A 15529-nucleotide genomic window follows, 5' to 3' on the forward strand; every position below is an offset into this window, starting at 1 on the left:
CGGCTAATTGATTGCAACAACGTCTGTTTCAGATGCAATGTTGGGTATTACAACTATTACCTGTGATAAAGCAAAGGGCGCTATGATACGTGGCATCCAAGGGTTTAAGAGTGGTGGCTGCTGCATTTTGGTAGATTATCTCTGCTTGTGATGTTCAGGGAAAGGCAAGACCTATTGCTATAAAATAATAAAGATCCATAAAAAGTAGCAGGAGGAACGACAATGTTATGAACTGCTACTACTGTAGCAAACAAGTGTGCGCACGTGAATGTTTGATGAGCGATCATTAGCATAATACAGCATACTTAACAAAATGCTCAGAAATACAATATGATAATATTTCCCACTCGGGAACTCATATCTCCGAGTGTCCTACATTTCTACCCCGACCAGTGACTGAATTCATTAAGGATCTGGTTGAAAATGCTCATTCGTTTTGGGTTTTATTTCATTTTTTTTTTCATTTTTCATTTTATTTTCAGTTGCTTGACTAACCCCAACTTTGTTTACTAAACTAGGTATACAATCAAATATAACATTTGTGTAGTTGCATTCTATTCCAATCCACCACCCAAGATAACTCCTCATTCACATATTCCAAACTAACTCCAGAGGGAGACCTTTAATCCTTTCCTGGTAGATCCTGTCAAACTGTGGAAAGCAAAAACCCAACTTTGCCCTCAAGGAAATCATCCAGAAATGTGTTAAAGTCTGTTTTGTCCTCAAGGATATTGCTTATGTTGTTGAAGTGGTAAAATGATACTGCAACATCTTTAGGGTTCCTAGCTATTATAAAGATAATCTAAAGGGGCACCTTAATGTTTAGCTGGTAAATGCATAGAAATGTAATCGGGGGAATAATCAGACTCTTCCACAAATCAATGATCTTAATCTTTTTCTTCCCTTCCCTTTCTTTCTTAGGCCAGAAGGCAGTGGATTGCGGAGAAGCGAGAGGCAAACAATCGTTCATCTCCACCTCAATCCATGGTACAATTTAAGTACCATGTGTTTTTTGTCTCGCTCTAATTCATAAGTGCATAACATTAATACAAGAATATATTGAATCCATGTTGTCCCTGTTAAATAAAATAAAAAATCTCAAAAAAATCTCAAAATCTCGCTACAGTCAGATGAAACCCCTACAGACTTTGCTGATTAATAAACCATGTATATATTATTCCTGTCACCTAATCTTGTGAGAGGTTTGTCCTTGCTTCCATCATGAAACATATAGTAGGTCTTTCTAAAAAACAAACATTGCAAATAGTGTTCATTTTAACACTTTATTGGTAAAGAACATACTGTACAGAACATCCAGTCAGCATAATAGACAAAGTAACAAGAGGACTATACACAATAGGTGACATTGTATCAGCGGCTCATGTCAGTGTGTACTGTAAGTCAGTGGTTGCCAAGCACTGCGAGTACTTTCAATAAGGGATTCTAACTTTTGGAGTCAGTAATGACAACTTAAGCAAGCCATAAAAACTAGCTTGCAGAGCACAAATCTTGACATGCTAAATTATGAAATCCAATGCCATTTGACTTGTCAAATAATAATTCATGCAAATAGTATTGCACCACTGGAGCCTTAAAACTAATTCATCCAGTTACGAATCTCATTTAAACTTTTAAAGTTCAATATACATGTCAGTCGTGATCTCGGGTGGTCCGGTGGTCTAGCACCATGGCCTACAATGCACACGTATGTATGCCCATGTCGACATGGGTTTGAATCCGGTCCATGCCCCGCTGACATGTCCTCTCCTCCTTACTTTTCTGTCTCTTTCTACTGTCTCTATTCAATAAAGAAAAAATATAAGATATATAAGAATAATATAAGAGTGGGACTGCCTCACAAAAACAAAAAAAGCATTAAAATACATGTCAGTGCACATAGGCAGTAGATTGGACAAACAACATTTTTTTGACTTTAGGATTGAAGGCATTAATAATCCATACAAATATTAAACCAATAACCTATTTTTAAACGAAACAGAGAGGATATATATTTTTTTTTATAGATAACTAAGTGATAAGTTTGTAACCTATCCTGCTTGTGCAGTGATTAAATATCTAGATATCACAGTATGTTTATGTTTTTCCTTCATTATACAACCAAACTGGGGCATAATGTTCCACAGAATTAAAATCACAGTAGTACATATTGTTGTGCAAAAATACATGATTAATCATACATATGTTTGGTTTAGCACATGACAAGCTTCATTTGTCAACTAGAAGCAACTATCCTCAATTAAACAGGTGGTTTTGCAGGCTATTGTAGCCTAGGTCATCAAATGTATTCTCAGATCAAACTCTTCTCACATTCTCTTTAATACTAGTCTTTGTACTAGGATGTGTTGAGGATGTGAAATGGCTGATTTAAGCAACCCACACAGAGTAACAGTTATTAAATTGCACTTGACCCATACTGTCAGTAATAAGACTGTAAGATTACTGTATATAACATTCTATATAAAGTTAATGACACAATATTTTTCAAATGTCTCTTGTATAATATGATGTACTTTTTGAGCTAATTGGAGTGGTTTTCAATCTAACCTCGTCCCAAGACTATTGCACAAAACACAAATAAGCCTGGAATAACAACGACTCAAACCTGGCCTTCATGGGATTGAATTTACTGAGTAAAGTATTTGTCATTATTTGATTTTAGCAAATCATGACTGCGAGGCGTGGCTCAGAAACATGTGGTGAGCAAGCATTGGGGGGAAGTGATGTGGGAGATGGTTGACGAGAGGTAAAGCCAATGACTATGCGTCCGGAGTTTTTCCCGTTCATTATATTGGGTAAACGAAGGCCACATTTAACGTGTTGGTCCACCAGAACTTCAGAGCATATTGGGCGGAAGTGTCTAGTAATGAGATTACTTTCTATTCCACCCTGTGATTCATGGCAGCGGTCCATTGTTTTATAGAGCAACTGCTTCTCATAATTCAGTAATCCATGTTGGCAAATTTTGTCGAAAGAAAGGTCCTATCTCTGTTAATACAACTGTAAAATCCTAGTTTGACATACTGATACATAAAGTAATTTCCATGTTTTACAAAAAAACTACATATACTGTACGTGCCATATTGTTTCATAAGAGATTGAGTCACATTATGCCATTTCAAACATGAACTAGCATGTAGCCTACTAATTTGCATTAGCAATAACCCACCAAGTGAGCAGCAGACAGCTTATTCAGAGAAATCTTTTGGGGGATAATTGTTACATACATTGATAATTGTGTGATAATCTTTCTCTGTATTCTCTTCTCTTCTTTTTATGTCCATGGTTAAGGCGCCATCTAACAAATTAAACAGAATGACAAAAGGAAGCCATGAGCTGACATGAAGGAGGCAAACAATTTTCATTTTACTGTATTACTATTTACCTATTAATAAGTAGTAATATAGTAATAGTAATATACTTTACCTCAAAGCGGCTGTAGACTTTCCTCTCCTTCCGCATACTCTCAATCCTCTGAAGCAGCTTGTCCCGCTCCTGAGTGGTTCTGGACCGGCCTCTACTCTGTTGTCGGATAGGGGCCTCCCCTTCCCCACTCACATCCCTGTCAGCCTCATCCTCTTTGGCGTCATCAGTCACAGCAGATTCTTTGGTGAGCTCTGTCCTATTCTGACTGTTGGCTGAAATCTGCTCCAAAAGGAGCTTTGTGTCATCTCTGAGGTTGCTGCTTGAGAGTACATTGGCTGTAGATGAATGATAGTGGGACTGGCTTACTTTTGCATGCTTTGCTGGGAGTAACATGGGATTGACTTGATCTGTTGTGCTCTCCAGTGTCATAGTATTCTTATTTACCTTTGTTTCATCAGTACTCTGTGACCCACAGCAGAGAAATTCTTCAGGAGTAGTTTTGTTAACAGTGTACGGGGTCACAGCATCTCCTTTTTTCTTCTGATCTTTTGAGGCGAGAGAACTTCCAGATTCTTGCTCCTTGTTAAGCTCAATTGATTTACCCCCTTTGCTATTTTCCATACGAATGGATGATTCTGAGGCTGGGGAAGGATTATGAGAAGGACTAGATTCCATTGGGGTAGGCTCAGGAGAACCAGTTAGTATTGGTGTGAGATTGGGAGATGCACTTGATTCTGTTGGGTTAGGAATGGAGCTGGAGTCTCTCAGGGTCATATTAGGAGAAGAACTAGATTCTGTTGGGTTAGTCTTAGGGGGAGAGGTAGATTTAATTGAGGTGAGGTTGGGAGAAGTAATGTATTTTGTTTTGTCAGGCTTGAGAGACAAAACCGGCCCATCTGGGGAGGAGGATGATTCTGTTGAGGTCGGGTTAGGAGATGAGTTGGGATCAGTTTGGATGGGGTTGGGAAATATGTTTGCTTCTTTTGTGACATGCTTTGGAGATGAAAATGACCGGTCTGTAGAGGTGGAATCAGTTTTGGTGGACTTTGGAGAGGCACTGGACTCTATTTTGAAAGGCTTGGGAGACAAGACAGACTGATCTGGACCAGGACTAGAGGGGTTGGTTTTAGTAGAGGATTTGGTCAGGGTGGGGCTGTAAGATGTGTTTGATTTACATGTGACTGTAGACATGGACTCCTCTGTACAGGGATTAGGAGAGCAGTTAGATTCTATTGGTGTAGAGTAAGGCAATGAAGTGGATTTAACTGGGATGGGCTTGGGTAAGGATCCAGGCTCTGTTTGGGTAGGGTTTGAAAGAGGAATGGATTCTGTTTGTATGAAAGTATGAGATGAGTTGGATTGCATTGGGGTAGGACTGAGAGAAAACTCATCTGAAAATGTGGTAGGAAAGGAGGTGCTAATTTCATATGGAATGGCAGAAGAGGAGGCGCTAGTTTCTGATGGAATAGTAGGAGAGGAGGTGCTAGTTTCTGATGGAATGGTAGGAGGGGAGGTGCTAGTTTCTGATGGAATGGTAGGAGAGGAGGTGCTAGTTTCTGATGGAATGGTAGGAGGGGAGGTGCTAGTTTCTGATGGAATGGTAGGAGGGGAGGTGCTAGTTTCTGATGGAATGGTAGGAGGGGAAGTGCTAGTTTCTGATGGAATGGTAGGAGGGGATGTGCTAGTTTCTGATGGAATGGTAGGAGGGGAGGTGCTAGTTTCTGATGGAATGGTAGGAGGGGAGGTGCTAGTTTCTGATCGAATGGTAGGAGGGGAGGTGGGGCTCAGAGGTTGAATGTTGGATTCAAATGTTACAGGATTAGAGGATGATAATTGCTCCTTTGAGGTGGGATTAGATGAACTAGAATCCTTTGTGGTGAGAGTATGGGATGCGCTTAACTCAATTGCATGACCACTACTGATTTCTGTTAAGGTGGAATTAGTTAAGCTAGAACCCCTCTGTGTGGGACATGATAAGAAAGCTTCTGTTGGGCTCAGTGGATGAGATGGGCTCAATTCCTTTGTAGCAGTGTTTGATGATATTGATTCATTTGGAGATGGAGTCAACTCAGTTGAGCTATATTTTGTTGAAGCAGGATTACTTGTGGTGGTCTCATGTGAACTGAATTCCTTTGAGGTAGCCGATACACCAGACTCCTTTGAGGTGACATTGGAGGTGGCAGGCTTTTTTGAGGAGGGTTCAAGAAATTCACTTGACTCTCTTGCTCTAGACTCTCGTAGGTTATTCTTATACTCAATCTTCTCAGCATCAGTTGAGACTCTAGGAGGCCCCTCATTATGCCTAAAATATGTTTTTGAGTAATTTTTTTGAATATCTTCCTGCTCCTCACATGCCTGTAATGACTCACATGTTATCATGGGGGTTTTGTCCTCAATCTCTGGTGGAACTTGTGAGGTTTCTGGTGTTTCTAAGGAAGCCTCTTTTGATGTAGATGCCTTTATGATGGAGGTATCTTCTGGGTTATGTGGTACCTCTGTGACTGTGGTCTTAGTTTTCAAGTCAGGCAGTGGAAAACCTAGTTTTATGGGAGCCTTTTCAGCACCGCTCTCAGACTCTGCAGCCTTAGCAGCTTTTCGTTTGGCAGCTAACTCTTTAAAAAACATGAGCCTACTGTCTGGATTACTCATATCTACATAGGACGTATTGCTCAACAAAGGTTTGGGCGGATGTACTGATTGTATAGTTTTAGTTTGCTCTACTTGAAAATTGTAAGATTGTTCCTTTGTGGAAATCATTGCTTTATCCACTGGAGGATCCTCAGGCAATTCCTTACCACCTGCATCATCAAATTTGGACGACTCGATAGTCAAGTTATCAGCTGTGTCAGCTGACTTTATATAGTGGCTCCATTCAAAAGGTTTTCTAGTAATGCATCTCTGTTTCCCCAGAAGATGAGAGACCATGGATAATTTGGATTGGTCGTCTTTCTCATTGGCAGTTTCCTTGTCATGTTGGCCAGGGGTATTTTTCAATTCCTGTGAGATATTTTCTAGTTGTGAGCTAAAGATTAGTGAGGATCTTAACCTTGAGCACCTCTGGATTGTAGGATTGTATTTCCTACGGAATGACTCCTCCCTTGTAATACTGATCTCCCTGGGCTCCTTTACATCCATGTCCTGTATTTTGTCACCTTCAGTGGTTGATGATGACTCTGAAGGAGTTGGTGTTGTTTTGGCATCTGTTGCCATGGTGACTTCAGGCAGTTTTTTCAAGTGTTCTAAGGGGTTGGGCTTGGTGTAACATGGGTGTTGATCCTTCCTGGGCACTGGAATTTTGGGGAGCTCTATGGCACTAAACCTGGAATTTGATAGCATTGGACCTAAGGACTTCCCCTGCAAGGGGTTTAGGGGCTCTTCAAATGGGTCAAATCCAAGGGGCGGTGGCATTGGCAGGTCCTCTTCTCCTGCATCATCAAATGCACTGAGGTATGAACTGATCCTCCAGTCTCGCAGTCCCTGCTTTACATTTGGGTCCTGTGTCTTACAGACCATGCTGGACCCCATAAGAAACTGTTTCTGTTCAGGTGGGTTTAGCTGTGTTGGGGAGGTCTGACAGGCATATGGCTGGCCAACACTCAGTTGTTTTGGATGAGACTGACCGAATGGATCCTCTAATGGAAATTTGTCTGAGTCATGTTCCATTTCTACAGCAGCGGTTGATGCCAAGTAATGAAGTACTGGGTTATAGCTGTCTGGTTGCTCCATGTCTTGTGGGTACACAGGCTCAGAGTACTGATCCGTTGTAGGGTACGCTTGGCCCCTGAACTTTTCATAGCCATCATTATCTGGCTCTGGCTCTGTCCTCTGATAGTGATGCTGTTCCCTCTGTAACTGCCTCCCTTTGATCCCCATACCTTCAAAGTTGTGCATGGCTTGATGCTGCATGAAGTGATAAGCAGAGGGTCTGCCATAAATGTCCTCTGCATAATTGTGCCTTTTAAAGCCAGCCATCTCTATCATGTTGCAGGGCACCATAGGGTGACCCTGCTCCACGAAAGATGGATCCATTCTTAATTGCTGAGTAGAGTATTTGTTGCTGTACATCTCTACTTTGCCCTGTTCTAGAGACCTGTGGATGGCCTCATGCCTCCTGAGTGGCACCCTTTTCCGATCCATATCCACATGCTCCTCAAAAGAATGTCGGGTCCATTCCTCAGGGCAAGAGCTCTCGATGGGCAAGAACTTTCTGGGATCTCTGAACAATGGTGTCCTATCAGTGCTGTATTGCCTGTCAGATACACTACTGAAGTCTGGCATTGGAGCAAGGGCACTTTCAAATATCAAAGGTTGGGACTGGGCAAACAGGATCCGGAACTCCTCATCAAAGGTACTCACAAGCTGTCCAAGGAATAGATGAGCTATACAACGGTGAATCTTCTCAAATGACCACATGAAGCTGCAGACAGACATGTTTTAACATTTTACTATAATGCAATACAATGAATTAAGTTGCCCCTATACCTGTATAGTAATGCTGTAATTACCCCTGTAACAACATTGTATTAACATGTTGTTATAAAGTAATTTGGTAATTGCATGAGTGATTTGTGTTATTACACACGTAGAATAAGGGACAGTCCTTATTCTACTTGTGTAATAACTTTAACCCCTCAACTCCATTACTATGCAATTCCAAGCATTTACTAATGTACTTTGTAAAACGGGATCTAACTAAGCATTATGATTGGCCAAGAGGCATTCAAGACGTACTTTATTCCCTGAAAAAGGAGGGAAAACTGTTGAGGAATGGCTACTAGAGGATGAAGAGGATGCTGCGGTGGTGAAAGAAAGCATTGACACTTGTGAAAAAACACGTACTGAGACAAGTACGGTGCAGCAAACAAAGTGGGCCGTCAAATGCTTCACGGACTGGTGTCCTGGGAGGACATTGCTATTGATTTCAAGTCAATTACAAAACAACTTCTGAATAATATCTTGCACAATTTCTATGGTACTGTGCGAAATTCAAAGGGTGATTAGTGTGGCGTCAGCAGCTACGTTAGTATCGACCAAATATTAGGAGTGGAGAGAAGGAGAGCGAACACGTATTCCCCGGTTATTATCCTTGGGGACTTTAACAAGGGCAACTTAACTCACGAATTCCCTAAATATAAACAGTTAATCAAATGCACGACCAGGGAGGAGAAGATTCTGGACCACTGTTACAACACCATCAGCAGAGCTTATCACGCAGTTCCCCACACGGCTCTGGGACTATCTGACCACGCTCTTATTCATCTGATCCCAGCATACAGGCAGAAACTAAAACTTTCTAAACCTGCTGTGCGGACATCAAAGAATTGGAGTAGCAGAGAAACAGTGGAGGAGCTGCGTGACTGCCTTGACACCACAGACTGGGACATTTTTAGGACTGCTTCTAACAGCCTGGACGAATACACAGAGTCTGTGACGTCATACATCAGCTTCTGTGAGGACAGATGCACCAGGGTGAGTTACAACAATGACAAGCCCTGGTTCACAGCAAGACTCAAACAGCTTCGTTTGCTGAAGGAGAGGGCTTTCAGGAGTCGAGACAAGGAAAGGTTCAAACTAGCTAAGTACACGTTTGGCAAGGCGATTAAGGAGGCCAGACGACAGTATTCAAAGAAGCTAGAACAACAGTTTGCAGCCAACGACTCCTCGTCAGTCTGGAAAGGCCTTCGAGTGATCACAGACTGCAAAACCAAATCCCCCCACTCTATGGAAGACCTCAGACTTGCAAATGACCTGAACCACTTCTACTGTAGATTCGACAGACAATGGAGCCCTGACACTGACCCACAAAACCAACCCTCCCCCACAGCTATCACACCTCTCCTTCCCAGCCTGGACAGAGACACTAACCTCTACAGGCCCCTCCCCCCCATCACACCTCTCTCCATCCAGGAGAGAGACATTAACAAACTGTTAAAGAAACAGAAACCCTGCAAGGCAGCTGGACCAGATGCTGTCTCCCCCTCCACACTGAAGCACTGTGCAGACCAGCTGTCTCCAGTGTTTACGGACATCTTCAACACCTCACTGGCTGAATGCATGGTACCTGCCTGCTTCAAAACATCCACCATCATCCCAGTTCCTAAAAAGCAGAGGATCACAGGCCTTAATGACTACAGACCAGTCGCCCTGACCTCTGTGGTAATGAAGACCTTTGAGCGCCTTGTGCTCACCCACCTCAAGGCCATCACCAACCTCCTCCTTGACCCACTGCAGTTTGCCAATAGAGCCAACAGGTCTGTAGACAACGCAGTCAACATGGGACTTCACTTCATCCTACAGCACCTAGACTCCCCCGGCACCTACACCAGGATCCTGTTTGTGGACTTCAGCTCTGCATTTAACACTATCGCCCCAGCTCTCCTCCAGGATAAGCTATCCCAGCTGAGCGTGCCTGAGCCTACCTGCAGGTGGATCACTGACTTTCTGACAGACAGGAAGCAACAGGTACTGGGCAAGCTTGTCTCGGAGCCCCGGATCATCAGCACCGGAGCCCCACAAGGCTGTGTGCTCTCTCCTCTACTCCAACAGCTGCACCTCTAGCCACCCTTCTGTCAAACTCCTGAAGTTCGCAGATGACACTACCCTCATTGGATTAATCTCCAACGGTGATGAGGCCGTCTACAGAGAGGAAGTTGACAGCCTGGCTTCCTGGTGCAACCAGAACTACTTGGAGCTGAACTAAAAACTGTAGAGATGGTAGTAGCCCAGCCCCAACCGCCCCCCCCATTATGTGTGACTCCCCAGTTAACATTGTGGAGTCATTCAGATTCCTGGGGACAATAATTTCAAAGGACCTCAGGTGGGCGGAGAACATCACCTCCACCATCAAGAAGGCCCAGCAGAGGATGTTCTTCCTACGGCAGCTGAAGAAATTCAACATGCCGCAGAAAGTGATGGTTGAGTTCTACATGGCCATCATTGAGTCCATCCTCAGCTCATCAATCACCGTCTGGTTTGCTGCCTCCACTGCCAAGGACAAAGGCAGATTGCAGCAGATCATTCGGTCAGCCGAGAAGGTCATCGGCTGCAACCTACCATCTCTCCTGGACCTGTTCCACTCCAGGACCAGTAAAGATCGCTGATCCTTCCCATCCTGGTCATCACCTCTTCCAGAGACTTCCATCCGGCAAAAGGTTCCAGTCAATCAAGACTAAAACATCGCGCCACCTGAACAGTTTCTTCCCCATGGCAGTGGGGCTCACAACCAAGCCCCCTGCCTCTCTCTGACCCCCCCCACCCTGTCACACAAACAACGCACTGACAGTGTAATTTATAATTATTTAAAATTATTCTAATTTATAGTGTACATGCCCCACAACCATTTCACAGCCTCTTGTGCCTAAGATTGTTCTGCTGCTCTTTTTTGTAAATTTGTAAATTTGTTGTTTTTGTTAATACTTTGCTATTTTGTAAATTTCTTGTCAATATTTGCTATTTGTTTTTTATGTCCACGCACCAACCTCACCAAGTCAATTTCCTGTATGTGCAAATATACTTGGCCAAATAAAAGAATTCTGAGTCTGATTCTGATCCGTGCAGGGATGAATAGATACATCCATGACCCAAGTCTGTCATGGTGCCTCATGAAGGATATTGAATTCACAACTTAAAACAATGTTTTTGTTGGAGTGGTGAAGACCTTGAGAAGAGAGGGCAAAGACAAGACAGAGCATCACAGGACAATATCAGACCACGATTTAAGCACCACCAAATCATCTAAGTCAGCGTTTCCCAACCGCTGTGCCGCGGCACACTAGTGTGCCGTGAGAGATCGTTGGGTGTGCCGTGAGAAATTATCCAATTTCAATTTTTTTTTATTAACATTTATTAATTATTATCTGCAAATAATATGCCATTGTCGAGTGTCTGTGCTGTAATATAGTGACTGGCAGAGTAATGTAATATTCGTCCGGTGGCAGCAGGTCGCTAATTGCCTCGTTCCTTCTTAGAGACAAGAGAATTAGTGACGCATGCGACAGGTCGTGGTGACGGTGATGGAGACGTTTTTAAAAAGGAAAAACGCAAACTCCGAACTGGGCCCTGGACAAGATTCTGACCCAGGTAAAGGCCCTAGTATGAGTGGTGTTAAAAAGAAAGCAAAGATGGTGAGCTTGAGGCAATACAGCGAAAGCTATCTTTCGTTCGGATTTACTTTCACCGGGGATGAGACGACACCGACTCCGTTATGCTTGGTGTGTAGCGAGAAGCTGTCCAACAGCACCATGGTGCCAAGCAAGCTTAAACGCCATCTCCAAACGAAACACCCGTCGCTTCAAAACAAGCCGATGGACTATTTTGTTCGCCTGCGTGAAAACACAGAGAAACAGGCAACTTTTATGAGGAAAAACCACAAAGGTAAATGAGAAAGCCCTCAAAGCTAGTTACCTAGTTGCTGAACTCGTAGCTAAATCAAAAAAGTCCCACTCTGTGGCAGAGACATTAATACTACCTGCCTGCAAAGCCATTGTCAACGAGATGCTCGGCCCTGACGCGGTTAAAGACATAGCTAAAGTCCCGCTCTCAGATAACACAATTGCCAGGCGTATTGATGACATGTCTACAGACATCGAAAGTCATGTTTTGGGAAAGATACGCATCAGTAGGAAATTTGCGTTGCAACTTGATGAGTCTACGGATATTATTGTATCAGGCTACAGAGTGTCATTTTGTAACATTTTTGGTTGGTGTGCCGCAAGATTCTTTCAATGTAAAAAATGTGCCGTGGCTCAAAAAAGGTTGAAAAACACTGATCTAAGTCACTAGATCCCACCACTCCAGAGGGACTTGTATCAAAAGTTTGGTTCCATGTCCAGCTGCACTTTGGGCGCAGAGGAGAAGACAGGAATGTTAATACAAGGTTGTTACTAGAGTACTTACAGAGTTACTACACAGGTATAGGGGCAGCATTTTCATCTTCAGTTTTTTATATTTGTGTGTACAATAATGTACAAGACAGTGCAGTAGACACACATGAAAATATCTGAATGATCGAATTCAGAAGCCCACATTATTAGATAGGCCTGTCTGAGAAATCATGCAATATTATAGGCTGGTTTCCCTGACCTAGATTAAGCCTAGACAAACAATTGTTTTAAAGTGTCTCCATTGAAAGTGTTTTCAAGTCCAGGACTTGGCTTATTCTGTGTCCGAGAAACCACCCAAAAATGGCTTATAAGTACTTTGTACCGCCTTCTTGGAACTAGAAGCCTCACCTATAGTTTCCACTCAGCACTGCCCTGCAGTCTGTCAACAAGTAGCGGTCCATCATCTGACCCTTGAAGGACTTCCCAGAGCGACAGTAATAGGTCAAGCCAGACACTGTTCTGACACGCATTAACTGCAAGATAAACAGAATTCTAGATGTTACTCTGTTGTCCAATATTGAATTAGGATAATATGGAAAATAAAAAGGGGTTAATTGAATTAAAACAAAGCATTTCCATAACCTACAGATTTCCTAAGAGGAAATTATTGAAATTCATTTCTGTGCAGACATTAAATGCACAAAGTGTACCAAAGTTCCTGAAAATCCACACCTCAAACAGTATTCATCCCATTTCTCTAGATGGCAGCAATGCACCAAATTGTAATTATTTTATCACACACATAAGAATAAGAACTTTCAGAACATCAACTTCCTGAGGAAAGTTACAGCATTTTCTTATTTTTTTTTTTTACAAATAAAATAACATCGAAATGATCAGTGTTAGTGTACATGAAAATTCAAGCTCAATACAAAATAATTAATCAATTCGATATACTCACTTGAATGCTGTCCAGATTGACCCGGCAGTTGGAAACCATGTTAATGAAGTGATGTACATTTTGTTCATCAAGAAGGATATAGACCACAACATTTCGCATGGCAGCATCCAGAATATCAGAAAATATGTCAACATCTGTAAACATGTCCATTACCACAGCTATCAACTGCAGAGGAGGAACACAGAATACACTGTCAGAAACAATAAATACTGTCTAACATCATGTTTATTATATTCCTTTCAGAAGTTACAAAACCCTAACAGATGTTATTTGAAACATTTAATACATGCATAATGTGCAGTGCAAAGACTCATGATAAAATAAATGGGCTGACATCAATCATCAACGAGTTACAACTTGCATCCTTTGTTGTTACACCACATTGTCTAATAATAGAATAATTAGAAGACTGGGTATGTAAAAGCTCCTAAGAGACAATGTGAGAGACGTACCTGTTGAGCATTCTTAATGAGTCGGCGAGCCTGCTCCTTGATACTGGGCATATCAGGCTCAGAGGGGTTAACCAGTGTAGTGACCTCAGTGGGGCCTAAGATGCACTGCTGTTGGGGCCAGCCAAGGTCAAGGCCGGGTGCATCCAGGTCAGAGTGGATGGGCCAGTATGTGTCTGAGGAGCCATCATCCCCAGACCCCAGACACTGCAACTCAGTCTGAGTGCTCTGATGTGGAACCTGTACTGTGCACTTAATATACTCAATCTCCTGTCTGGATAGGAAATCCACCACATCTGCACTCTGAAGAAATTCATAGTAGCCATCTGAGTCATCCTCAACAAGTGCATCAATGGCCAGCCGGTACTCCTCACGGTAATGGTGAGGCAAGTAGTTGGGGTCCAGGGGGTTATTCCCAGCTGAAGAGCACTGTGAGCGGTGTGCCATACTGATATCTGAGGAGAGGACATACAATTAGCCAAAGCACCATAAATGTCTTTTGTATAATAATAAAGTATGCATTACAAGAAATGGCGATTTGGCTATTATAAAATGGGAGAATTTAACTGATCATGAGGAGGGATGGAAACAAAATAATACACAGATTACACAGTAGCAGCGGACAGTATCAATAATTATGACTAGTCTACTTATACAACATACATTGCAACTATGTATGAACATTTCATAACGTGTGCCAGACCCTGTGTAACCCATAACCCAAAAACGGATCTGCCCCTGGGTAAAGACGAAAGGGTGTGGCTATATCTTCTTGCCTAAACAGTCTAATCCACCATTAAAATATATTTCATATATTTTATGGCATAGGAAACACACAGAAAATACTCAAGAGCCCATAATTAAATACAAATGCAGAGAGTATAAAACACATTTTCGATCAGACTAACAAATATCCAAGTGAGCTCAGCAAAATAAATAGCTAAAAATAATATTTTTGGTTGCATGATATCCGAATATGACCAACAAACGAAACAAAAACAATGAACAAATGAATAATTAGCCAATAAGAAAAGAAAAAGTTCCAAGCACCCACATGTGTTTCCTGTAAAAGTTAGAGAACCTTACCTTACGCCGTAATATCAACTGTTAACCTTCTTAAACTTAATCCGGCCTGTTTTTAACATGTTGTTGTTAAATCGTTATTTCCAGACCTATTCCTGAAATGTGTCGCATTCCTGGTCCCGGACAGGACTCGACAAAAGGAGCGTACTGCGTGGCTTTATCACCTACCCCGGCAAAACCAGTTCATTATTTTCGTGCTTGAGGCATGTGGGGAGAATGCGAGAGACAGGACAACTAGTTTCCATTAAACGTTTGCCCCGCCTCAAGACAACCGCAACTAGAAATATTTTGAGTTCCTGTCCTCAGCTCTCAAACAGCAAAACACCAGCAGTGTTTCTTGGCATTCATGGATGCATTAAGGCGGCAGTATTAGCCTAGTTTGGATTGGTATGACTTCTGCGCTCATTGTCCCGTGTCTTTGCAGAGGTGAAACCTTCTAATAGACAACTGAGTAAATGTTTGGTCTTAACAAAGCGCGTGCTTGTAGATAAATTAACCTTATTTTCTGACACAGTTTTCCCTAATTGTGTGGTTGCCAACTTCTTTCCCAAGAAAAAATATAAAATCCATCTTCACAAGCAGCAATAACTATGTCACATTGTCAACTTTACGCTTTTATGCCTCAAACGTTACCAGATGTTGCCCTCTGAGTCTGGTGTTACGGTGACAGGCATGCGTCCATGAAGTGCCAAGACTGAAAAAGTAGTCTGCTTCTTCGAAGGAACATGGATTCTATGAAATTCTCTAAATTACCTTGCAACAGCTGTTAGCTGGAATGATTGGATCGTATCTAATCATTGTCTGAAACATTTAGACGACACTGCTATAAG

At 42.3% G+C, this 15529-nt stretch overlaps 1 protein-coding gene across 2 annotated transcripts; it reads right to left on the reverse strand.

Moving 5' to 3' along the window:
- Window positions 1–1279: 1279 nt before the first annotated feature.
- fam83ha (family with sequence similarity 83 member Ha) lies at window positions 1280–14923 on the reverse strand. 2 transcript variants are annotated; one of them, XR_014554907.1, is made up of 7 exons: window positions 14703–14923; window positions 13620–14071; window positions 13168–13332; window positions 12615–12739; window positions 3445–7801; window positions 3246–3316; window positions 1280–1798 (listed from the first exon to the last, which is right to left on the reverse strand). XR_014554907.1 is itself a non-coding variant. In XM_083695406.1 (6 exons), exons 2-6 carry the CDS (start codon window positions 14061–14063, stop codon window positions 3305–3307), a joined length of 5103 nt encoding a protein of 1700 aa, XP_083551532.1. In that variant the 5' UTR covers window positions 14064–14071; window positions 14703–14923; the 3' UTR covers window positions 1280–3304. The 2 variants fall into 2 exon arrangements, 1 of the variants encoding a protein (XP_083551532.1); XM_083695406.1 differs by having other exon boundaries at window positions 1280–3316.
- Between the last annotated feature and the right edge of the window lie 606 nt (window positions 14924–15529).

Source organism: Argentina silus (genome assembly GCF_951799395.1).
Source record: "Argentina silus genome assembly, chromosome: X".
Classification (NCBI taxonomy): domain Eukaryota; kingdom Metazoa; phylum Chordata; class Actinopteri; order Argentiniformes; family Argentinidae; genus Argentina; species Argentina silus.